A 25,929-nucleotide genomic window follows, 5' to 3' on the forward strand; every position below is an offset into this window, starting at 1 on the left:
GGAGGAAAGCTATGGCAAACCTAGACAGCAGAGTAAGAAGCAGAGACATCACCTTGCCGACAAAGGTCCGTCTAATCAAAGCTATGGTTTTCCCAGTAGTAATGTATGGATGTGTGAGCTGGACTATAAGAAAGGCTGAGCACCAAAGAATTGATGCTTTCGAACTGTGGTGCTGGAGACGACTCTTATGCATCCCCTGGATTGCAAGGAGGTCAAATCAGTCCATCCTAAAGGAAATCAACCCTGAGTGCTCATTGGAAGGACAGATATTGAAGCTGAAATATTTTGGCCACCTAATGCGAAGAGAAAACTCTCTGGAAAAGACCCTGATGCTGGGAAAGACTGAAGGCAAAAGGAGAAGGGGACAGCAGAGGATGAGATGGCTAGATAGCATCAGCGATGCAATGAATATAGACTTGAGCACGCTCCGGGAGAGAGCACAGGACAGGAAGGCCTGGCGTTCTATGCTCCATGGGGTCACGAAGAGTCGGACACGACTGAACAACAACAACATACACATGTTACCAATAATTATCATAAAGAAAGGCGGTCATCAATGCTTCCTTTCATTTCCTAATACAGTATTCACCAGAACCAAAGCTGAAGGTTCTGGTGTATATATATGCAAATAAATAGAAGTGTCAAAAAATAAATAAAGATTGAAACCTTACAGGCAGGGCCATGTAATCTCTGTACACAACACCTAGCTTGTTTTAAGGAGCAATCATATGCATGTTTAGAGAGAAAAAAGTCCTACAACTCCCAGCATTACCCAGCTAGCGATGCTGGATGAAGAATGCTGGGAGTTGTAGGACTTTTTTTCTCTAAACATGCAAAAGATTACACCCTTAGTTGACAGCATACCACCTTCTCAGTCCCCCTTCATGCATCTATGACAGCCCATAACGCTTGGGGTGTCTTTAGTTTACTATATGTCAGGAAATAGTGGGGAAATTGGGGCAGGTGCTTGTTTCCTGCTTTGAGCTTTCGGGACCTGACAGACAGACATCTAAAACAAACTAGACCCTCTAAGTTAGCAGGGCATCTTAAAACTCAACCACAAACCCCCTCCCAACCTATCTGGAAGTGGAATCTCCCCTCCCCACTGTGGGGGCTCTTGTTCCTTAAACAGGACTGTAACAAGCAAAACTTGAACAGGTGTTGAACAACATTTCTCTATAAGGGAAAACTGCATCTGTTGAATTACAGTCTGTCTACTGGTGGGAAGGGGGCAGGGTGAAATTAAAAAAAGGAAAAAGCTAATGAACAGCCACTTGAAAAATGCAGACAGTTGCAGATTTTGCAAATCTGGTTTAGATTTGGACTGACAAGTTTGCAATGTTCCAGCTTGTCAGGGCCCAACCCCTCTGAGAGGAGAGAGAGAATTCTATCTGATGTAGTCTTTCAAGTTCTCTTTTTCAGGGATTGCTAAGAACAGTTGGCTGGCTTTGTGACTGCAACTAGAAGATCTGCTGGCTCTAATAAGGGCCAAACTACGCATGACATTAAACTTTTTTTTTTAAATAGCGTACTTGACGCTGCCAATTTTATTTGGAAGGAAAAGCAGCCCGTTGGTGAGGGGAGACAATCAAACAGTAAATACCAGTCTCTCCTCCTTTCCCCTGCCCTGAAGCATAGGCTGGAAAAGAGCAAGAGAGAGGGACCCCCAAGCCCCCTGGAAGCTCTCCCCTCCCCTGCCTTCTCCTAAGCTTTCCCACTTCGGGGTCGGGGTGGGGTGGGATGGGGACAGAAAAGCCTACAAGAGAAGGCAGCAGCTGCTCCTGCCTCCTCTCTCTTGCTCACCCTCTCTGGACATCATGGCAGGGTGGATTGGGCCCACACAGCCACCTAGAGACAGAACCTTAGCAGATGCCTCTGCCTGCTCACTCAGCTCCTCTCTCCGGGCAGTGCAGCAGCGAGGGTCAGCCACCAGCCACCTGCACACACTCTCCTGCCAGCATGGCAGTGGGGGACCGGACCCAGACAGCTCCAGCCTCTGCACCACCCAGCGACAGAGGGCGAGTGAGCGGGCTGCCTTTGGTTCGCTGGCTTGCTCCCTCCCTTTGCATAGCCCGAGGATACGCAAGCAGGTGGAGGGTTCCACGAGCGGGAAGGGGAGCAACCAGAGCCAGCAGCAACCAGCACTCGCCCAGCCAAGAAAAAGAGAAGCTGAGTGACTGTGCAGAGGCGGGTGGGGGTGCGCCCGCCAGATACTGCACCCCCTTGCTCCCCCTCCCTCTCTGGGTGGCATGCTTCTGGAGGAAGGCAGGGAAGCACGCAAGCAAGGGAAGACAGGGACTGCTCCTACCTCCTTTCTCTTGCTCCCCACCTCTGGGCATCATACCATGGATGACTGGGCCTAAGAGAAAGAGAGATGCTCCCTCTGCCCATTCCTTCACTCTCTTTCTCTCTGGGCAGTGCAGCACACAGGGTTGGTCAGGGAAGGGGCAGCCTCCTCATCCTCACCTGCTTTCTCAGTCTGGTGAGGATTCTGCCCAGTGAGCCCAATCCATCCTGCAAGGCCACCCAAAGAGCGGGGTGAGCGGGGAGAGGCACCAGCTTCCCCTTGCACAGGAGCAGCCACTGCCTCCGCATCATCGCTCAGCCTTTCCTCCTCTTCGGAGCAAGGCCTGGGCAAGCTATGGCATCCATCTCCAGTTGCTTGCCTGCCCTCTCCCTCTGAAATGCTCCAGCTGCTCGCGCATCCCATCTCTTTCGGTGATGCCACAGGAAGGCCTGGGCTGAGCAGGGCTATCTGGAGAGGAGAGCAAGAGGAGGCCCTGGCCTGCTCACCCACGTGCCCTCTCTTGCTAGGTGGTGCAGAGGAGAGGAAGCAGCCCCCATGACTGCCTGCGCACTCTCCCCACCTCCCTGGGTAGTGTGGAGGATCAGGCAGCTGGGCCCAATCCCCACCACTGCTGTGCCACTCAGAGAGAGATCACGCAGGGGAGCGAGCGAGAGGCTGGGCGGTGGCAGCTCCTTCGGAGCCCAACCCTCTGTACTGCACTGCCCACAGAGAGCGGTGCCTGCCCACTTGCCCTGGAAGTAGCATCCTTCCTGCAGTGGTGCCCTGAGAGGGTGAGCAAGAGAGAAGAGGAGAGAGGGGAGGTTGGGGCAGCCACTTTCCCGCCCACCCTCCAGAAGTGGAAAAGCTGAAAGTGCAGAGGTGGGGAGGGGGCTTCCTGGCTGGGGAGTCCTTCCCCCTGTTCTTCTCCAGCCTCTGCTGAAGGGGCAGGGGAAAGGAGAGCCAGTCCTTTCCTTGTTTGATCACCTCGGCTGCTTCTCCTTCCACAGAAACGTGGCAGCGTTAAGCACTGGCGCCACTGGGTAATTTTAGACACGGGACTTACCGGTCTTACGGGGTTTGTGTGTGGAGGGGGCCTTTAGGCGGCCATGGGGACCACTTCCCTTGTGAAGCGCGCCACTGTTTCTCTCCTCCCGCTGCCCTCCACGGCCACTCCATGCTTTACAACTGCTTCTACAGTCCTGATACGTTAGAACAATGGCAACAAAGCTGCTGACCCTCTTTAAAAATAACAGTCTCGAAGCCTGCGCAGCGTCGCATTTAAGCGCGCTGAAGCCATAGCGCCATCACGACGGGAGGCATCGAAGGCGCGCCTCTGCTGCCCCACCACGCGCCGCTCTCCGAGCGTCCCGGGGGCTGGCCTTCGGCCCCAGGCCAGCCCTCGCTGCCCCGCGGCGTTGTGGAACCAGAACGGCGGCACTTGCTCGGCCCGGCGCGGGCACGGAGTCGCGCGGGCCGCCGGGCTCCGTCGCCTCACTCCCGCCAGCCAGCCAGCCACCCACCACCTTCCCCGCCGCTCCAGGTTACCTCCTAACCGGGCGAACTCCCTCTGGCGCACCCCCTGCGGGCTCTCCCCGCCGTAGCCGTACGCAGCTCCCGGGGGGAGCCTGCTGAGGAAAGTCTGCAGGGACAGCCGCTCTCCCCACGGTTCCAGGGCCATTGCCAGGCGCCCGGGCTCGCTGGGGACACGGGCCGAGCAGCGAAGCGCAGCCTGCCCCAAGCCGGAAGGGAGCGCGGCTTATAGGAGAGGGGCCGGACTGGGCTCTGGCGCCTCCCACGGACAGGCGCTCCAGCCTGCGGCAACGGGGCAGCGCCATGCATTCTCGGACAGTGGGGGCTGGTGGCTCCGACGCCAGTGGGGCCGAGAACCCAGTCGGGGTTTCAGTCAGAACCCTAAGGGAGCTATCCACCGTGCGGAACCATATTCCATTTAGAGTTCAAACTGAAACAACCCCACTGACAGGGCCGGCCCTAGGATAAATACGCCCCGGGCATGGGGTACCTTTGGTGCCCCCACCCCGTGGTCAGCTTTGCAGGGCCACCCAGAGGGTTTATAGGGCCTAGTGCGATGTTGGGGGCCCTGCTGCAAGGATCCATTAGAGAGCTGGGGACCACATGCCAGAATTATTGCACGCACACGGACTGTATTTGAACTGCTAAGTGCTCGGTAACATTGCCTCGAAGCAAAGCTATATTCCACCGATTTGTACCCAGCACAAATGACATCAAAGTGGAAATTAAAAAAGAAACAGCCTTTAAAAGTAAGTGAAGGACGGTCACTTTTGTAGGCAGTACTCAACCTGCAGAACCGTGGGGGGAAAGGCTGCAGACACTTGCTTTTTGCCATCCTAGCTGACTGCAGACAGTACGTGCAAAAAACAGCCACTGAGCTCAGCATAGTGCCCCCCGCAGCTCAGTATGGCACCACCTTACCTCAGCTTGGTGCCCCCCTTCAGCTCCGCCCTGGTGACCACCCAGCTCGGCCACCCCTAAGACCAGCCCTGCTGGCTGACATTGGAGCTGCCAGTCTCCACTGAACTCTGGCAGGGATCACTGTGCCCTTAAAGAGAAATGTTCCCCAGAAGAAGAAGAGGAAGAGATGTACTAATAATCATAATCCTCATAACAGTAGCACTTAAAAGTTTTTATTGTATTTATTATCCTTAGGGCACAATCCTTTGCATGTTTAGACAGAAAAAGTCCTACAACCCCCAGCATTCCCCAGCCAGCCATCTAGGACTTGTAGGAGTTGTAGGGCTTTTTTCTGTCTAATCACGCATAGGATTGCCCCCATAATCAGCTAGCACTGATAGTCCTTGGTGCCTTGTGAAACAAAAAGAGAGTTCCAGCGGGCAGCCCAAACTGCAAAGTGAGGGTCCCAGCCAGGTCTATCGAAGGCGGCCATGGGGATGCCACAACACAGAAGGCCCCACTCTGCAGTGATTTTCTATCAACAGAGACATTTCTCAGGTAAGGACAAGCAGATAGCAGCCTAGTCTGGGCAGTTTCAGGGCTGCTTGCACTTCCCATTCCCATATCTACTTCAGGCACAATCCTCTGCACATTTGGCTGGCTGGGAGTTGTAGGACTTTTTTTTTTGTCTAAACATGCACAGAATTGCACCTTTTGGCCCTCTTCAAGTGTTACAGGTGTAGCTTCGACATGTGAGGAGGCAGAGGGGGATGATTTATCAGGATCCTAAATCACATGGAGACCCTCCGTGGACTAAGGAGGTTCTGGACAGTCTGGACAGCCACCCTCTACCCATCAGGTCAGTGAGGGCAAGGACTGCAATGGAAGGGGTGGAGCTAGCATGCTCATCACATGTAGAAGCTACACACGTTAATAAAGCCTGAAGAGGGCTACAGCATCTTCAGAATGTCTTCTTCTGAGAGTGAAGGTAGTTCCTCACAGTGACTTGACATCCACAGAACTATCGGAATTCCTACTACACCTCCTGTGGACTTGCCAGAGCTGCTAAGTGATGGGAACAATAATTCTTCCATGCCTTCAGCAATTGCCAAACTATAGTCAGCCAGGATTTCTACATCTGCCAGCTAAATATAGAGACAACCCATGATAGGGGACTCCCTACTTGGTTGAAGGAACAAGGGTGCTTCCAGACAAGGCTTTGATCATATGATTGCCCCATCTCTTTCAGGGAATTTTATGGGAGTCCAGATGACATCCACTTTTAATTATTTGTTTGATTATTTAATTGATATCCTGCCATTCCACTAAAAATAGCGCTCGAGGCAGCTGCACTGGTAACCCTCCCATGTTTTCCCACCACTTCTTCCATCTTTCTTTCCTTTCACAATAAAATCCACTAAGGAGGAACACAATAGCTGTACAATATCCTTTATTTCATAGCATAGGAGCCCTCCATCTGGAAGCACCCTACATTAGCTAATGGGGAACGAGTGTTAGATAAGACAGATCAATTCTTTTTGGATTTATGGGCTCCTGTAGTTCTTGCTATGTTATAGGCAGAGTTTATCCCAGTCATTTTCTGTAGCAATACTGTTGTGTTTGAAAGACTTGCTTGATCCTTGACGGTTCTCCTTATACTCAACACAAGATGTTCCTCAATGAGAAGTTATAGCAGACAAGCTTCCTTGAAAGACAGCATGAATATCACCTGCAACATGCAGAAACAGAAGAATACTAGGTGTTTTCTAAGGTGCGCTTTCAGTTCATATAGGCAAATAACAATCCTCACAAACTAAATGAGCATCCTAGAACATTCCTAGTTGTCTTTCCACCAGCATGTAAAGATGTTTTTATTCAGGCAGGCTTTGGGCATATAAACTGGTCTGTTGCTGATGTGAGTTTTAATTGGCTGGGTGCTGTTTATTTCTTTTATTGTGTTTTTATTTGTTTTTAGGTTGTTTTAATTAAGATTTTGTTTTTATCTGTATTTTATCATTAGCCACCTTGAGCACCATTTTTGGGCAGAAAGGCAAGATCTTAAATAAACAAACAAACAAATGAATAAATAAATAAATAAAATATGTCTCAGAATTTCATTTGTTGCACTAAGATTTCCTGGCAGATATTGAGAGGTTCTTCCTCAGACAAATCAGTTTGGGAGATTTTCCATGAAGGTAGAAAGTTTGAAAAAACACCAACCACCCTGATCCAAAATGTGACCAGATGCAAAGGAGGAAAGGGCTCCAGTACCTTCAGTAGTTCTCAAGATGAGGTTTTCAACATGTAAAGCTCTTTTACTCCGGTATGTCAAGCGGCAGCCACCAAAATCACCCCCCCAAATACGTGCTCTACAGTACATTGAACTTGATTGTTTTTTGACCACTCAAAATCCTCTCCGCGTACCTGATTGCATAATAGAAATAACTTCTCTCATTCCTTGTGGTTCCAGAAAAATCTATATCTGGGTCTTTGATTCACATGGAGACTCTGTCTATGGCCTTGAAAGGGAAAACCCCCATATCCTATGGCCCCACAGTTACTGTCTGGGAGTCATAGGATGCCTCTCTTAATAAGTATTCCATTAACAAATGGTAGTTTTGAGCAAGCTTTTATGTATAAAGTAGTCATTTGTGGTTTTAAAAACCTACCAATTAACCGCCTAGAACCTGAACGTATGTGTATGAAAATCTTTGCCCTCTGTATTGGCTGACAGGCTCCAACAGATCTTGTGTCTTGTTATTCACACAGATCAGTAAAGCATTCTGGAGAGGAGAGAAGGCAAGTGATGGAATGGTGGCCCCCTTCTGGCAGGAGTGAGAAATGGGGAAAAGAACAGAAAAGAAGAGGACAGCACGCCAAGGTAATGGGCCTGGTCGCACGTCATCACAGCCCACTGTGGATTAATTTACCGGCAGGGGCTATTGTGCTGTGCTGGGCACCCACGGTCGCCATTTTTGCATGGCACCCACAGGTGTCTGCTTGTCATGTCATGCGAACCCAGGCAGCAGGGGTTGTTTGGGGGTTAGACCATCCTCAAATAACCCATGGTACAACTACAGAAAAGGCTCTCCAGTAGCCATGTGCCCAACCTGTACAGGTGAGTGCATCTCAGAGAAGCCCCCTGTGGTATTTGTATTGCAGTAACATTTTAACCATGTGTTGTCCTATTTGTAAATTTTATTATCTTTTATGTTAAAAATAAGAAAAAAAATAAGAAAAAAAGCCTAAAATAAAAAAGGCCAAAACACGTTGGGCTTCTTATAACAAATTCTACCTTGCATCCTGAGAACCCCTTTCTCTTTGTTGTGATCATCTCAGAGAAGGGCCTCCAGTGTCCATCTCAATTGCCAGACAGGTTCATATGGGAGCAGCCAAATTTTCAAGTGCCTGGGTCCCAGGCCATTTCAGTTTGAGAAATGTTTGCCTTCAGCCTTCCTCAGACTTCAAAGCAGGGGCACAGAAACTCAGGCCCTGGGGACAAATCTGGCCCTCCTGCAATCGCAGTCTGTCCCTCTGGGGTTCCCCAGATGGCCACCCTCACTTTCACCCACCCACTGATCATTTGGTGGATTCCCAGCCTTTGTGCAGCTTTCCTCAATTTTAAAAGGTTGAGATGCCTTTCTTGAGGCCTGGTTACTGGCCAGAAGAGCTTGAAGCTAAAACATGCTGGCATTTTAACTCCATCCCATTTGCCTTTGTCCCTGCCCACCCACCCTGACAGCTCTGAATGAAATTTGGGCCTCAGGCTAAAAGAGGTTCAACTATAATTCTGACATTTTAGGTACAAAACCAGAGATGATTTTCTTAGCTTTCATAATGCAAAAAGAAATGATTGTTCCTGTTTCAAGCCTGATTGAAATAGCAGTTGTTGTTTTTTAAGTGAATCTTCACGTTCTGTTCTGCCACCTCAAGCTCCACAGAAATACATTCAAATGAAGCACTGAAGTGTTGACATGTGCCACAACAGCATAACCTGGTTATTCTTGTATTTTCTTAAAAGATTTCACCTAAATCTTTTATGTTTCACTCCATTAGTAATGATAATGGAGTTTCCTATAATTAAGCAGCTCTCTGGACTTTAATAAGGGAATGCATTTCTAAACCCATTGGAGGTAGCATTCTGTAACTGAAGTTGACATGTGGCAGCCGTTACACCTACATGTCTGCGGATACAGAAGCGTCATTCGGTGTTCAATGGCAGCTGATTGCCAGTTGGGAGCTCTCAGTCTGGTACTTTGCTTGCCAGAATATCCTCAGAGTACTAGAAATGATCAGGCATTTATAGCACACAAGAGCTGAGATTACAGAAAAGGGAAAATTAGGTGGAAAATAAATTCCAGTTATCCTTTTATTAACAGAAAAGTTTGAGGGAAAGCTATAGCTGTATTGTGTAGGTAAATAAGCTACTAAAAGGTGATGGAGCACAAATGTTCTTTAATAAAACAGGGATCTGAGCTGATAGTTGGTACTGATTGGGTGGTGGAAAGCTGTTGTCTAGAGTTGCCTCTGAGTTCTGGACATACATAAGGGCTGTGAAGGATCATCCCACTAGTCCAGGAGAGATAGCAGAAGATATATGCAAATTTTAAAATAATTGCAACAGAATTTTTTTTTGAGAGAATAATCATTCTCTCAATAGTCATTCTAGAATTAGAAATAACATATGGAGAGAGCAATCCTATGGCCACTAGACACTGTCTGGAGGGCCATAGGATATGCTCATTTCTGGGAACCGACCTCAGAGCCCACGCTCCAAGGTTGGTTCATGGAAAACTGACTGCCCCCCTTGTCCGCACTGCCTCGGAGGCGGTGCGGCAAGCCCCGTCCTCCGCGCTCACAAGAGGAGTGCAGAGCGACAGAAAAGGGGCAGGGCAGGGGGGCATTCTAGGGCGGGGAGAGCAGAGCTGTGCGTACAACACATCCAATATGTCATACGGCAGCTTCCTCTCGCAGTTGTTCCCCCCACTGCTTTTGTTGTTGTTCAATCGTTCAGTCATGTCTGACTCTTCGTGACCCCATGGACCATAGCACGCCAGGCCTTCCTGTCCTGCGCTCTCTCCCGGAGCGTGCTCAAGTCCATATTCATTGCATCGGTGATGCTATCTAGCCATCTCATCCTCTGCTGTCCCCTTCTCCTTTTGCCTTCAATCTTTCCCAGCATCAGGGTCTTTTCCAGGGAGTTTTCTCTTCGCATTAGGTGGCCAAAATATTTGAGCTTCAGTTTCAGTATCTGTCCTTCCAATGAGCACTCAGGGTTGATTTCCTTTAGGATGGACTGATTTGACCTCCTTGCAGTCCAGGGGACTCGTAAGAGTCTTCTCCAGCACCACAGTTCGAAAGCATCAATTCTTCGGTGCTCAGCCTTCCTTATAGTCCAGCTCTCACAGCCATACGTTACTACTGGGAGAACCATAGCTTTGATTAGACGGACCTTTGTCGGCAAGGTGATGTCTCTGCTTCTTACTATGCTGCCTAGGTTTGCCATAGCTTTCCTCCCAAGGAGCAAGCGTCTTTTAATTTCATGGCTACAGTCACCGTCTGTGGTGATCTTGGAGCCCAAGAAAATAAAATCTGTCACTGCTTCCATTTCTTCCCCTTCTATATGCCAGGAAGTGATGGGGCCAGATGCCACAGCCGAAAATGGCTGTCTAGCAAAAAATAGCAAGGCAGGAGAACAACTTTGGTGGTTTGTGATACAGCACTATTACAACATCCAACAGCCACTTAACATCCAGTTTTTAAAGCCGGATTCTGAACTAATTTTGGATCAGCCTCTCCTTGCTAGGCCAGATCCAGGCCTGACACACTGATTCAGGTTGCCATCCCAAGGCTTAGTGCAATGATAGGAAACTTTGTGAGGTCCGGGGACCATCTCCCCCCCCCAACGCCCCCATGGGCTGTATATACTTCCTGCAGGTGCCAAAAACGGGGGGAATTTAAAAAACCAACCCGCTCCGAAATGGTGCCCAGAGCTGCTAGGGAATGCCAAAAGGGTAATAAAATAAAACAAAATGGCATCTGGAGCTGCTATGGAATGCCAAAATGGTCAAAATTAGCTTTCAAACAAAGCTAATTTTGACCTTTTTGGCATTCCATAGCAGCTCCAGATGCCATTTTGTTTGAAAACACTTAATTTTTTTAGGGGGTTCCCCTAAAATTTGGGGAGTGGCAGCCTACCCCCCTGTTTTAGTGCAAGTCTAATGAGGCCCAACATGGCAGGAAGTTCTTAAGAGAACTTTCTAGAGTAGACCATGGCTAATTCCAGTAACTCATTACTTCCACACACTTTTTCTCCTGACAGATTGGGGATGGAATTTATGCTGTGCTTTCGCACTTCCTGCTGGTACCTGGCTGGCTACTGTGGGAAACAGGATGCTGAACATGATGGAAACAGGTCACTTTCTGTTTCCTTGGAGCGTGCCCCCTCTCCTCCTCGGAGAAGAGGCCTCAGCAGCCACGTGGGGCCTTTGAAGACCCCACAAGAGGGAGACCTGGGGTGCCTGGAATGGTCACCCTGTAGGAAGGCCAACTTAACAAGCGGGGATGAAAAGATGAATAAAAGTTGTTGTCCAAAAGAAAAAGAAGGAAGTCAGATGTCCCCACAGCTTCCTGAGGCAAGGAGAGCTGTAAACCCAAAACTTGAGTGTGAAGACACTGAGGGTTCTCTCAGACCTTCTTCACATTTTTTTATGTCCAGTCTTCATTAAAGGCAGATGCACTGGAACATGAGAAGTTGCCTTATGCTGAGTCAGGCCATTGGTCCATCCAGCCCAGTGCTGTCAACACTGACTGGCAGCAACTCTCCAGGGCTTCAGGCAGGAGCTTTTCCAGTCCTACCTGGAGAAGCCCAGCACTGAATGGGACCTTCCACATGCAAAGCAGGTGCTCTGCCATTGAGCTACGGCCCTTCTCCAAGTTGGGATGACAGGTCACTGTCACCCCAGAACCTGTGTAGGGCTGCAAATTATTTAGCATCTGGAAAGCAGTATAGGAGTTCTGTAGAGATTTGTTTTTGGTCCTGCAGGCTGAGCCATGGCTGCCCTGTAAAACAATGTGTTTTGCCTGTTTTTCTGCTCTCTCCCCCTTAAAAATGGGCATAGGAGTTGCTCTTGCATCCAAAGTTGAAATGTACGACTGTGTATTTCATTGTGACATTTCAGTGTTCAAGGAGATACTGTGTTTCAAAAGGACAATGTTGAACAGGCAAGCTAAAGAAAAAACTTTACTCCACTTGGCCAATTATTTTAGACAAATCTTAAGGAATGTTGATTCTGCAGCAAAAAGTTGGGAACTGTCTCTGCATAGAAACCTTTTGCTGCTTGGCTATTAGATAGTAGCTTCTGATGAATGGCAATCTAGTATTCAACTATAACATGTTATTGTCAATTCTTATTTTCATACATCATACATAGACACATAAATGGAAATTGATGCATTTCCAACTGTTTACGGCAGGGGTGGGCAACACGTGTCCCCTGAGCTGCTTGCCACCCTCCTGATCCACAAGCATCCACCTAAAGAAAAGTACCCTCTCCCCCATTTGCTCTAGAATAGGTCATATCTGTGTTTCCTATTCTGTTCCCTTTCCGCCTCTCTGGCTTTCCGAGCAAGTTAGCCACAGTGCTGCTTGCCAGTGCTGTTTAAGCTCCAACTCCTTCTTTAACACAATTAGGATCTCCTCCTGTTTATCTAGTGTCTATTGCCCTCTCCTGATTTGACATTAGGTTCTTCCCACCTCAACCCCTCCCCCTTGATTTAACCAAAGATTTGCCAGTCTCATTTGAATGCCGCCCATGTGTGTACCTTTTCTATCCCTTGTAATAAATGCCATGTTTGGTCATTCTAAGCTCTGGTCTGCGTGCATTTTCATGTTGGTTCCCCATTCAGGCATCCCAATTCCTGCTGCAGTGCACTGACTGAAGACATTTAATATGTGCTTCTTGGATACTTGTTGTACCAAGTTGGTCCACCTCTTGGGGACAGGAGGCCTCAGAACCCAACCCTCTCTCCTCAGGGGTTAGTGGATTGGGTCCTTCTTACTCTCTTTCTGCAAAGTCAAGGAGCCCATCTGATCACTGGTGCTTTCCCATAGATCGAAGAACATAAGGGCTTCGATCTCTTTTTAGATCGGGGTGGGGAATCTTTTTCAGTCTGAGGGACAGATTCAATTTCAGAGAAGCTCTCAGGGGCCAATTTCCAGTGGTGGGTGGGACTGAAGGCAAAAGGGGGTGGAGTCAATATTACAAAAATACACAAAATACCAGCATACTGTAGCTTAAAGCTCTCACTGCCAGTAACTAAACCTTAGAAGAGGCATTTCAACAAATTTTAAAATGGCGAAACTGCACAAAATCTGGGAAACTATCACACAATCTGTGGGTGGGGAAAAAGGGGTCATGGAAAGGAGGCATGGCCATCTGGGGAACCCCCAGGGGGCCCCTGGAGGGCTGGATTTGGTGCCCAGGCCTCAGTTTCCCCGCCCCTGCTTTAGATCCAGAGCTGCACATCACCTGGTAGTATTAAAATCCTTTGCAATTACCACAGCCCCCAAATACAGCACCTCCTCTGGCACTGATCCACGCTTACCATGGGAAAGAGGAATTGTTTATTTTATTTGTTTACAAAATTGATAAGCTGCTTTATATCTAAAAGATTCCTGAGTGGTGAACAGTAAAGAAAAAGCAATCAAACTGCAGAAGGATATAAAATATTTAAAGTCAGGTTATACCAATAAAACCATGGATGATCATTCAGGAAAAGTTTGTTTAAATTTAAAAAAAATGTCTTCGGCAGATGCCAAAAACAGAGCAATGCTGGCCCCAGCCTGACATCAACTGTAGGGATTCCATAGAGAGGGAGCCAGTATACTGAAGATTTGCGTCTGAGTGGACTCTAAACAGACCTCAGGTACATGCAGAACCACCAGGGACATCTCAGTGACTGGGCAGGCTGGTTACAGAGAAGGCACTCTCTCAGATAGTCCATACACATCACTTAGGCAATCCTTAGCAGTAGGGAAGAAGAAGCAGACCTGGTTCTGGTGCAAAAGGGAGCCCTGTCTGCCTTGCTGTTTTGTTCCCCAGCCCACCTTCCTCTCTCAGCAACTGCTTCCTCTCTTCCCACCTTCCCTTTGGCTACCTTGGGCCTTATGGGGCAGCAAGGAGGATGGAGGAGCAACAGGCAACTGGCCATCACTACACCAAGCCACTTCCAGCCCCACTGTTTTACTTCCAGTTAGGCTGACTGTGGCACAAAGTGGACACATGCTCCAGCCATGCCTGACCTTCCAAACACATCTAAACATGTGTAGACTAGGACACACAGTACCACAGTCATAAAGCAAGCAAAATTCAGTGGAAAGATTTGTAAATAGAGATACTGTCCTGGCCCAAGACTGGGAGTCCTCAGAGACTGGCATCTCCAATTACAGTGACTCTGGGGAGACACCAGAGCCAGTCCCTGTTCCTTCTGAAGTGAGGCCCACTGCCTCACACCCCATATTCCATCCACATGACCCCCAGGAGGTGCCACTGCCCCCTGACTCTAAGAAGTGGACTTCAGACTCCTCTAGTCACTAGGGAGACCCTGAGGAGCAGGCCCCAAGCCACTCTTCCCTCCTCCAACCTTCACTCCCCAGGAGAGGCAATGCCTGCAAGAAAAAGCCACTGGCCCTTTAACAGCCAGATAGAACACCTGAGGGGGTGGAGCTTCCAAAAAGACTTTCCTGGCCTGACTATAAAACCCTGCCAGTTGCTCTCAGTTAGCGCTGGTAGAACTTGTTAGGTTTCTAGCTTCAGAACTGCTCTCCAAGGTCCTGAAAGTAACTCTAGCCCGAGATGTGATCCAGTCTTGCGTCATTTCTCCTTGCCATAGCCGATGGTGGATTCCTGGATGGAGCATGACAGATACTGCATAGTGTTCCCCAGCCTGGGGCTGTCAGGATGTTTTGCACTTCTGTTCAGCCTGCAGCCAGCATAGCCAGGTACTCTGGGAGGTGTGGTCCAAAATATTTGGAGGATGCCAGTTTGGGGAAAGCTTCTATAGTACCTTGTCATTTGAACATTGGTCATCTACAAAATCTTATGAATTCACTTAAGCTCAAATGCTTCACCCAGTTTAGCTGTGTTGGTATAGTCCTATGTATATTAGACAAGAACTGTTCATTTTAAAAAATTATAAACCAGTCTTCATCCACAGGATGCCAGGGCAGTGTACACAACATTTAAAACAAACAACAAATCCAACATAAAACCTATACAATTACACATTAAAAAGCAAACCAAACAACATCAACAGCTTTTCAACCAGCAAGTCAAACAAAAACATAACAATCCATTCAGTTTAAAAATAACTTGAATTTAATATATTAAAATTAAAAGTTAAAATACTTGGGCAAAACAAAACATTTTAACTTGGCATTGAAAAGAAAATGAAGTCGGCACCAATCGTATTTCCTTTGGAAGGACATTCCAAAGTTGGGGTGCCACCACACAGAAGGCCCTCTCCTTTGTAAATGCACAATGTTTGAGAGGCCTCGCTTCAGACAGTGCATTGCAGTGTTTGAGCCATAACAGAGGTTTGTGCGCTGAAGAGGAGAGGCAGACTGCTTATCTGCCTTCAGCCACTAGAACCCCCAGCCCTAGACAGCTGGGGTTTAAAACTTGCACACTGCTTTCTGCTGCCAGAAATATTCCAGTTTGGGGGGTGAAGGAAGGAGGTCGTGGTGGGGTCATTCTGAATTCACTATTTTTCTGAAAGAGTAGGTTCTGTATTATTAGCAGAGATGCTATTTTGCCCTCTTCACTATTCCCATTGAGACTGCCAGGATGCCCACATGTGGCATACCTATTTTACGAAAACAGTGAATGATTTTGAACTTCTCCTGGCTTCCTTTAGAATGGGTGGAGGGATCAAGATATTGCTTAAACACAAATTATGGAAACTGTGCATTGAAAGTACCCTACTCACCAATCTTCGAGGCAGATCTCTCATAATCTCTCTTGAAAACAGATGCTGGAATTGAGCCATTGTTTCAACTTTTAAAGGAGAATTATGTCATAATTCCAATTGTTAGGGTGATATCTCACATGGAAAATATCATTTTACAAACTAGCAAACACAATGCCCAACAGGTGCGTTAAACCAAAAGCCACACTTTGTTCAGGTAATTATACTTGCACATATATAACATTTTGATTCTATGGCTGTGGATTACATCCATGACATCTATTCCAGTGGTCAGAACAGACAAAGTCAAAGCTAGAGTGGCCACTGAATATTAATGACTCTGGACTGGACTAAGTCCACCAATGTCTTTCAGTTCAATATTGAAACAGATGTAGACATCGCATTTAAGTTCATTGGTACAAACCTGTGCTTTTGCTCATATTAAAAGGATGCTAGAGGGAAGTTCAGATAAAAATGTAATATGGGAGATAAAGAGATAAAATATTTAGAGATTAAAACCCTGAGTAAGAGGGCCAAGTTTAGTTTAGAACTATGCTTAAATGTTGCAAAAGAAATGAAGACAGATGGAACCTGAGACATCTCTCCAAAGAAAGTTTAATATTGTTAAGAAGAGTACACTAAGCTGTTGTGTAGTTTTAGCTCCCTGCTCATACGAAACTTGTCATTTCCACCAACAGAAGCCTGCCACACCAGCATTTCACCTGCCACTTAGTTTGCTACCTTTTGGACTGAAGAACATTCAGTGGTACAGCTAGGTAATTTTAAACCATGGATGTAATGGTCGGGGGGGGGGGGGCGTGCTTTAGAAAGCCAAGTGTATTACTTCAGTTGTGAAGCACAAAACTAACATTTCTTTGCTCCCCACCGCCAACTGCCATTCCATGGTTTACAACTGCTTCTACATTCCTTATGATATATTAGAATGTTTGACAACCCTGAATAACAACAACAACTATGTGCATGTGCAGTTTTGCATTTTAAGCTCACCTAAAATTAAAGCATCATTTATTTATTTATTTGTTTGGTTTATACTCCGCCTTTCTACCAAAAAATGGCACTCAAGGCAGCTTACAAAATATAAAATAGGTTAAAACAATAAAACACATTAAAATACAATAAAACATAACAATTACAGAATAAACACAGCATCCAAACCAACAAACCAACTTACAGGCCAAAGGCCTTCGTGGACAAATCAGTTTTTGCTTGTCAGCAGAAGGTCAGCAGAGAGGGATCAAACTTAGCCTCCCTTGGGAGGGAGTTCCACAGTCTCTTAGAACAAGCACAGTTGGCTTACTAGCTTCAGCTGTGCAAACATACTCCTGGCCACCACTGAGACCTGGCCATCCAGGTTCTCGGCTGAATCTAAGAGTACACCCAAAGTGTGTGCCTGAGCCTTCAGGGGGCGTGTGAACCCATCCAGCACAAGCTGAATCCTTATTCCCTGATCTACCTTTCAACTGACCAGGAGCACCTCTGTCTTGTTGGGATTAAGCTGCAATTGGTTTGCCCTTATCCAGTCCATTACTGACATCAGACACCAATAGAACTAGACCAGCTTTCTTGGATTTAGATGGAAAAGAGAGAGTTGGGTGTCATAAGCATACTGGCAACATCAAACCCCAAAACTCCATGCAATCTCAGTGGTTTCATGTATCTGTTAACTAGCATGGGGGCCAACGGCCACCGTCACAACTACAGGAATACAAAGTAATTTGCTTCTGCTTCCCTGATGCCTCCATCTCCTGCCACTCTCTGGGTGATCATTTGTGGGGAACTGAACTTTGCCCCCAAGGTTAAGCCCTGGCTGCACCATTGGAAGCATCCAGGCATACAGAGTACCTCTCTACTGTATTTTTATTATGAAAACATGTCTATGCAGGGTATGGAGCACAAATAGTTTATCATTAAGTGGGAGTATAAACTCCATAAGTTTATAAGTGGGAGTATAAACACCCCTTTTGCCTTCAGCCCCGCCCACCACTGGAATGAGACCCCTGAGAATGTCTCCAAAATGGAGTTTGGCCCTGGGGATGAAAGAGGTTCAGTACCCCTGGTTTAAAATAACAAACAAAGCAATTGTGTACTCTGTGTTAATACAAGTGGTATACTTATTGTGAGCTATTAAAGGTAACTGCAGCAAATACCCTTAAAATGCATTGTTAAATACCCTTAAATACCCTAGTTAAATACCTTGCAAATAAGGTATTTGGGTGTAAGGTATTTAAGGTATGAGTTATTTTAGGTATAAGTTATAAGGTATTTTAGGTATAAAGTATTTAAATATCTTAAAGTATAAGGCATTTATATGGTATTTATAAGGTAATAAATAGTTATAAGTATAAAGTATGAGTTAGGTATAAGTTATAAGTATTTATAAGGTATTTTAGGAATAAGGTATTTAAATACCTTAAGGAATAAGGTATTTAAGGGTACTGTTAAATACCCGGCAAATACCCTTAAAATGCATTGTTAAAATGCAGCAAATACCCTTAAAATGCATTGTTCTGGAGCAATTTAGCTGTTGACAACATCCAAGAACAGGCCTATAAACCTTGCTAAGAACCCCCCTGCCCCATGAAATCTTGAATGGCGCCTCTGAATTAGACAGCATGTTCCTACGCCCAAGCTGGTTGCCCTAAAACCTGAGGCCCAGCTACTGCAGCCAAACAGGCATAATTTTACTAGTGATTTACAGTGCAGTCCCAAGTGTGTTTAATCAAAAATGAGCCCTATTGAGTTCAATGGAACTTCCTCCTATGTAAGTATGTATATGATTGCAGGGCCGCGGTGGCTTAGTGGTTAAGACGCTGAACTGCAGACTGGAAGGTCGGCAGAACAGCAGTTCGAGACCCGAGTGCTGCGTGACGGAGCGAGCTCCCGTCTTCAGTCCCAGCTCCTGCCAACCTAGCAGTTCGAAAGCAAGACATTGCAAGTAGATAAATAGGTACCGCCTCGGCGGGAAAGGTAACAGCGTTCCGTGCACCTTGGTGTTCAGTCACGCCGGCCACATGACCACGGAAGCATCTTCAGACAGCACTGCCTCTTCGGCTTAGAAACGGGGATGAGCACCGCACCCTAGAGTCGGACACGACTGCTTGGGGACACCTTTACCTTTTTATATGATTGCAGCCTTAATGGTGATTTACTCGGGCCATGAGCCCCAAAGTGCTGTGCATTGATCCAATTCATATCACAGAGGGTTTAATTTCTTCTCTAATTATTTTTTGTTTTTATCATTTTACGATTTCAAGGGATGATTGTGTTCCTTGCAATTGATCCTAATGTTCCCTGACATGCAGACTAATGTGTATTTAGTAAACAGAAAATGAAGTGACAGAACCAATTAAAAATCCATCTGTTCAGCTGAATAAGGGCTTTGCCAAATGGTTCAGATGAGACTTTGGTCAGCAGCAAAATCACACCCACATCAGTCCTGGCAAGAGAGTAGCCCTGGCCTCAGGTCTCCCATCTAATCTCACCCTTGGCTACAATCTGTGAGGTTGCTTTGCAACCTATGGGGATCATACAAGTACATCTGCACTGCAAAATAGCATCTAAATAGCTATATGGCAATGTGAATAATTAAATTAAATATAATAGCTGTTTCTTCTAGAAGCCCTGTCCGTCAGTCTCACTCCCATGTCAGTGGGCAGAACACTTTAACTTATTGTAATCAAAGCTCACTAAAATAAAAACTGGACCAGATACCTGACATTTTTAGTTCAAATTAGTAGTCCAATCTGCACCCCACCCCACTCCACCTCCTAGTGGCCCTTGTTGCCCATTAAGGTTACGGGGTTATCGTGTTTCAGCAACAGGAAAAATCATACCTGGTAGAGATTCCCCTTCTAGGAAACAATGATACAGAATCTTCTCAAGGTCTAACCCAGTGCCATCTTAGCTCCCTGATCCATGGTCTGCAAACAACTTGTAGCCCTCCAGATGTTTGGCCTGTAACTGCCATCTGCCCTTGCCAGCAGAGCCAACGCTGAGGGGTGAGGGGAATTGTAGGTCAAAAGATCTGAGGGGCCACAAGTTGCCCACCCCTTAACCTCTTATGTTACACCTTGAGGTTCTCAGGATATGGATGACTGTGGCAACATTCCTGTTTCACAAAACAGGATTTCAGTTGGTCTCTCTGATTAAGCTGATAAAAAGTATTTTTGGCCACAGCTACTACTTGGGAGCCCAATAACAGAGCTGGGAAGAGGATTACATCCACAAGGCAAATTTCCTCTGCTAGGGACAATGTGGCCCCTTCTTGAATGGGCAACAACAATTAAGTAACCATCAGAGAGTTCCTCTATGGCAGGGGTATAAGCTTTTGAGGGCTGAATTCCAGTAGTTGGTTGGTCTAAAGGCAAAGGCTAGTCCAAAACAGGGCAGCAAGATTGTTAACAGGGACTGGCCAATGAGATCACATTATGCCAGTACTTTTCCAGCCGCATTGGCTGCCAGTCCATTTCCGGGCCCGATTCAAAGTGGTGGTATTAACATTCAAAGCCCTAAACGGCTTGGGGTCCAGTTATCTAAAGAACTGCCTCCTCCCATATGTGCCTGCCTGGACCCTAAGATCATTCTCAGGGGTCTTTCTTCGTGAGCCCCTGACAAAGGAAGTGAGGTGGGTGGCTACCAGGAAGAGGGCCTTTTCTGCTGTGGCCCCCAGCTGTGGAATGAGCTCCTTAGAGAGGTTTGCCTGGCACCTACATTGTACTCCTTCCACTGCCAGGTGAAGACCTTTTTATTCTTCTAATATTTTACCACTTCAGCTTCCTAATCTTTTAGCTTTGGTGTTTTAAATATGTATTTTAAATCTCTGCATTGCTGCCAAGTTTTATTCTGGTTGTACCATTATATTGTGGTTTTAAGCTTTCATATTTCATATTGTTTTATGCTGCACTTTGTGGTTTTAATTTTTATGAACCACCCAGAGAGCTTCAGCTATTGGGCAGTATAGAAATAAACACATACATACATACAAGGGGTGAGGTCCAAAATACTCAAGATACCAACATATTGTAGCTCAAAGCTCTTACTGCCAGTAACTGAGCCCCAGGAGAGGCATGTGCTCTTCCCCCCTATTCTAAAAGGTTGACAACTGCTGAGAAACCACCAAGTAGTTGGTGGTGGGAGAAAAGGGAGTGGGGACAGGAGAAGGAGGCATGGCCGTATAGGGAACTCCAGAGGGCTGGATTGGTGAACGACGAATCCGATGTTCTAAAGATCAACACTCCAAAGGAACCTGGAATGTGAGATCTATGAGCCAGGGCAAATTGGATGTGGTTATTGGGGAGATGTCAAGATTCAGTATAGACATTTTGGGTGTCAGTGAACTGAAATGGACTGGAATGGGCCACTTCACCTCAAATGGCCACCAGATCTACTACTGTGGACAAGAGGACTACAGAAGAAATGGAGTAGCCTTCATAATTAATAATAAAGTGGCTAAAGCAGTGCTTGGATACAATCCAAAAAATGGCAGAATAATCTCAATTCGAATTCAGGGTAAGCCATTTAACATCACAGTGATCCAAACATACGCCCCAACCACAGATGCTGAAGAAGCAGGAGTAGATCAGTTCTATGAGGATCTGCAGCACCTACTGGATAGTACGCCAAACAAAGATGTTATTTTCATTACAGGAGACTGGAATGCTAAGGTGCGTAGTCAAACGACACCTGGAATTACATGCAAGCATGGTCTGGGAGAACAAAATGAAGCAGGACATAGGCTGATAGAATTTTGCCAAGACAACTCACTGTGCGTAACCAACACTCTCTTCCAACAACCTAAGAGACGACTTTATACATGGACTTCACCAGACGGTCGACACCAAAATCAGATTGACTACATCCTTTGTAGCCAAAGGTGGTGGACATCTATGCAGTTGGTAAAAACATGACCTGGAGCTGACTGTAGTTCAGATCACGAACTTCTAATTGTACAATTTAGAATCAGACTAAAGAGAATAGGGAAGACCCACAGATCAGTTAGATATGAGCTCACTAATATTCCTAATGAATATGCAGTGGAGGTGAAGAATAGATTTAAGGGACTAGATTTAGTAGATAGGGTCCCGGAAGAACTATGGACAGAAGTTCGCAACGTTGTTCAGGAGGCGGCAACAAAAAACATCCCAAAGAAAAAGAAAACCAAGAAGGCAAGATGGCTGTCTGCTGAGACACTGGAAGCAGCCCAAGAAAGAAGGAAAGCAAAAGGCAACAGTGATCGGGGGAGATATGCCCAATTAAATGCAAAATTCCAGAGGTTAGCCAGAAGAGATAAGGAATTATTTTTAAACAAGCAATGCGCGGAAGCGGAAGAAGATAATAGAATAGGAAGGACAAGAGACCTCTTCCAGAAAATTAGAAACATCAGAGGTACATTCCAGGCAAAAATGGGTATGATCAAAAACAAAGATGGCAAGGACCTAACAGAAGCAGAACAGATCAAGAAAAGGTGGCAAGAATATATGGAAGATCTGTATAGGAAGGATAATAATATCAGGGATAGATTTGATGGTGTGGTCAGTGAGCTAGAGCCAGACATCCTGAAGAGTGTGGTTGAATGGGCCTTAAGAAGCATTGCTAATAACAAGGCAGCAGGAGATGACAGTATCCCAGCTGAACTGTTTAAAATCTTGCAAGATGATGCTGTCAAGGTGATGCATGCCATATGCCAGCAAATTTGGAAAACACAAGAATGGCCAACAGATTGGAAAAGATCAACTTATATCTCCATACCAAAAAAGGGAAGCACCAAAGAATGTCCAAACTATCGAACAGTGGCACTTATTTCACATGCCAGTAAGGTAATGCTCAAGATCTTGCAAGGTAGACTCCAGCAATTCATGGAACAAGAATTGCCAGATGTACAAGCTGGGTTTAGAAAAGGCAGAGGAACTAGAGACCAAATTGCCAATATCCGCTGGATAATGGAGAAAGCCAGGGAGTTTCAGAAAAACCTCTATTTATGTCGTATTGACTATTCTAAAGCCTTTGACTGTGTGGATCATCACAAATTGTGGCAAGTTCTTGGTGGTATGGGGATACCAAGTCATCTTGTCTGCCTCCTGAGGAATCTGTATAATGACCAAGTAGCAACGGTAAGAACAGACCACAAATCAACGGACTAGTTTAAGATTGGGAAAGGAGTATGGCAGGGTTGTATACTCTCACCCTACCTATTCAACCTGTACGCAGAACACATCACGCGACGTGCTGGGCTTGATGAAGCCAAGGTTGGAGTTAAAATCGCTGGAAGAAACATTAACAATCTCCGATATGCAGATGACACCACTTTGATGGCTGAAAGTGAGGAGGAGCTGAGGAACCTCATGATGAAGGTGAAAGAAGAAAGTGCAAAAGCTGGGTTGCAGTTAAACCTAAAAAAAAACCAAGATTATGGCAACCAGCTTGATTGATAACTGGCAAATAGAGGGAGAAAAGGTGGAGGCAGTGACAGACTTTGTCTTTCTAGGCGCAAAGATTACTGCAGACGCTGACTGCAGCCAGGAAATCAGAAGACGTTTACTTCTTGGGAGGACAGCAATGGCAAATCTTGATAAAATAGTGAAGAGCAGAGACATCACACTGGCAACAAAGGTCCACATAGTTAAAGCAATGGTATTCCCCGTCGTAACCTATGGCTGCGAGAGCTGGACCATAAGGAAGGCTGAGCGAAGGAAGATAGATGCTTTTGAACTGTGGTGCTGGAGGAAAATTCTGAGAGTGCCTTGGACTGCAAGAAGATCAAACCAGTCCATACTCCAGGAAATAAAGCCAGACTGCTCACTTGAGGGAATGATATTAAAGGCAAAACTGAAGTACTTTGGCCACATCATGAGAAGACAGGATACCCTGGAGAAGATGGTGATGCTGGGGAAAGTGGAAGGCAAAAGGAAGAGAGGCCGAGCAAGGGCAAGATGGATGGATGATATTCTGGAGGTGACAGACTTGACCTTGGGGGAGCTGGGGGTGGCGACAGCCGACACGAAGCTCTGGCGTGGGCTGGTCCATGAAGTCATGAAGAGTCAAAAGCGACTGAATGAATAAACAACAACAACCATCATCATCATCATCACAGACCAACTGTGGACATATGATGTGTTCAGAATAGCACCCACAGAAGTCACAGAACCTGATAACAGCATCATACCTTTAGTCTCTCTGAAAACAAAAGATATGGCACCTGATTATGTGACCAATCATTTGCTGGCGGCTAATGAACGAGGAATACAAACCGCAGTCCATAATATAAAAGCATGATTAATCAGAACAACTGTCCCATTTCATGATCCACTGGAAAAAAAGAACATAACTTGAAATCTTTTGCTTCATTGTGCAGATCATTGTGTTATGACACAGCAGAATGTGAAGAAAATAATCAAGGCTGATGGCAGTCTCACCCCATGCGGGGCTGTTTAACACCGCAGGTGCTGGCGAAATGAGTGAAATACGTGATTTCCACATGAGATATCACCTGTGCTGCTGTCACCTGAGAAGGGTGAAGAATGGCGGAATAGCATGCCAAAGGCAGACTTTATGCACATTCTATGTTTTTTTCCCCTCTCTCATCATATTAAAACATTCACATCATCCAATGAAGCTGAATGGTGGGAGATACCAGAAAAACAAAAGGAAGTACTATGGAATTAATTGCCCATAAGAGGTAGTGATGGCCACCAACTTGGGCAGCTTTAAAGGGGGATTAGACAGATTTATATAAGATAAAACAAGGGGGAGGCAATGTAGTGCCCATGGGCACCAATGTACCCCTGGACACCTTCCTGGGTTCCTGCCAAGGTGCCTGACCCCTCCCACTTTAAAAAAATTAACACATTTTCTTATCAATAGCTGGGATTGCTCTGACATAGGTTTCTGTTGGTGCTGAAAACTGTGGATTCAAAGGAGTTGTTTAGTGTGCTGAGGCTCAGACCTCACCTCTGCCTTGTACACAATCTTTTGGGCAGGTTACTTGTCTTTTGCCACACCTCCCATGGCAGCCATTTTGTGGTAGTGCCCATGAGAGTTCCTCAAATTGCCCAATGTGCCCACAGCTTATCCCTGAGGCAAAACTATTGATGGCTACTAGTCATTATAGCTATATATGACCACCAGTATTAGAGGTGGTATGCCTCTGTATTCCAGATGCTAGGGAATATGAATAGCAGGGTATTAGCCATCAGCAAATAATTGATCTGGTCTGGCTGCCTGCTTTCAACATGCTGCTGCTGGTACAAGTCTTTTTTTAAATGTGGCTAGCCTACAATTATGTTTGCAGCTCAGTACAAACATGACAGAACATAGTATTAGGGATTGACTGTAACAGCAATATACCAGATAACTAAACCTCTCTGGCCTTGCCCTTAACATCTAAGACACCAAGTGGTTCACTACCATCTCCTTGACTTATTCTATCAATTGAAATGAAGTTATATGGGTAACAAAGACTTTGATGCTATCTTGTATAGCCCTTAATTTAAAGCTCATGTTTCAAAGCTTGCTGAAAGGAGAGTTTCAGAAGATCCGTTCCATTCTATTCCTGCTCTCAGTAGCCTTGGGCAAGACAACTTCCACTTAAAGCTCAATTAAGCATCTATAAATGGACTCTGTGTGTTTCCGCTCCCTCTTTGCCTCCGCTCCCCCCGCTTTATAGTTCATGATAATACCCTACCATGTGCCATCTCTGTGTTCCTCATCTCACCCAATATACATTTGGCCTTAAATAAGTGTTGAATCATAGGATTTGTTGCAATAATGCTGTTACTGTGCTTACTTGGAACATGTGTCTCTACACATGTCTGAACATATTTCCAGGGAATAAGCCCTTCAGGAACAATGGATGATGGGGAAATTTAGTCCAGTGCTAGGGGAATCTCTTCTATCTGCAGTCCATTTCTGCTGGCTCAGAAATGACCACATTTTGTCAAATGTAGCAGGATCATCACACTGTGGGTAATGTAGGGTCTCTGGGCTTCTCTGCACAGGGCTTTTATCCTGCTATTAAGATTGGTTATTCACAGAAGTTTGTGGGTCCTTTACATGACATCAGCCTCTAGGGCACCTCTTCCACTAAATGACCATTATCCCATTTTTAAAAAAGATTGAAGATAATGAGCTACCAAATTACAGTGCATTGAGTTCCCTCCTGTAAAGAGAAAATCCTACAATAAGAGGAGCTAGACCACAGCACCATCTAGTGGCTGTATAATGAAAAA

At 46.0% G+C, this 25,929-nt stretch overlaps 1 protein-coding gene across 1 annotated transcript in view; it reads right to left on the bottom strand.

Annotated features, from left to right (window-relative positions):
- Window positions 1-4,017, bottom strand: part of MOCOS (molybdenum cofactor sulfurase) — a 175,657-nt gene extending 171,640 nt beyond the window's left edge. Inside the window, exon 1 of the mRNA XM_084857561.1 lies at window positions 3,833-4,017. Within this exon, the coding sequence (XP_084713687.1) occupies window positions 3,833-3,965 (133 nt within the window). The 5' untranslated portion in view covers window positions 3,966-4,017. The remainder of the gene's footprint in view (window positions 1-3,832) is intronic.
- Between the last annotated feature and the right edge of the window lie 21,912 nt (window positions 4,018-25,929).

Source organism: Heloderma suspectum, chromosome 5 (genome assembly GCF_057233095.1).
Source record: "Heloderma suspectum isolate Gila_16-S chromosome 5, 16-S_ref, whole genome shotgun sequence".
Taxonomy (NCBI): Eukaryota; Metazoa; Chordata; class Lepidosauria; order Squamata; family Helodermatidae; genus Heloderma; species Heloderma suspectum.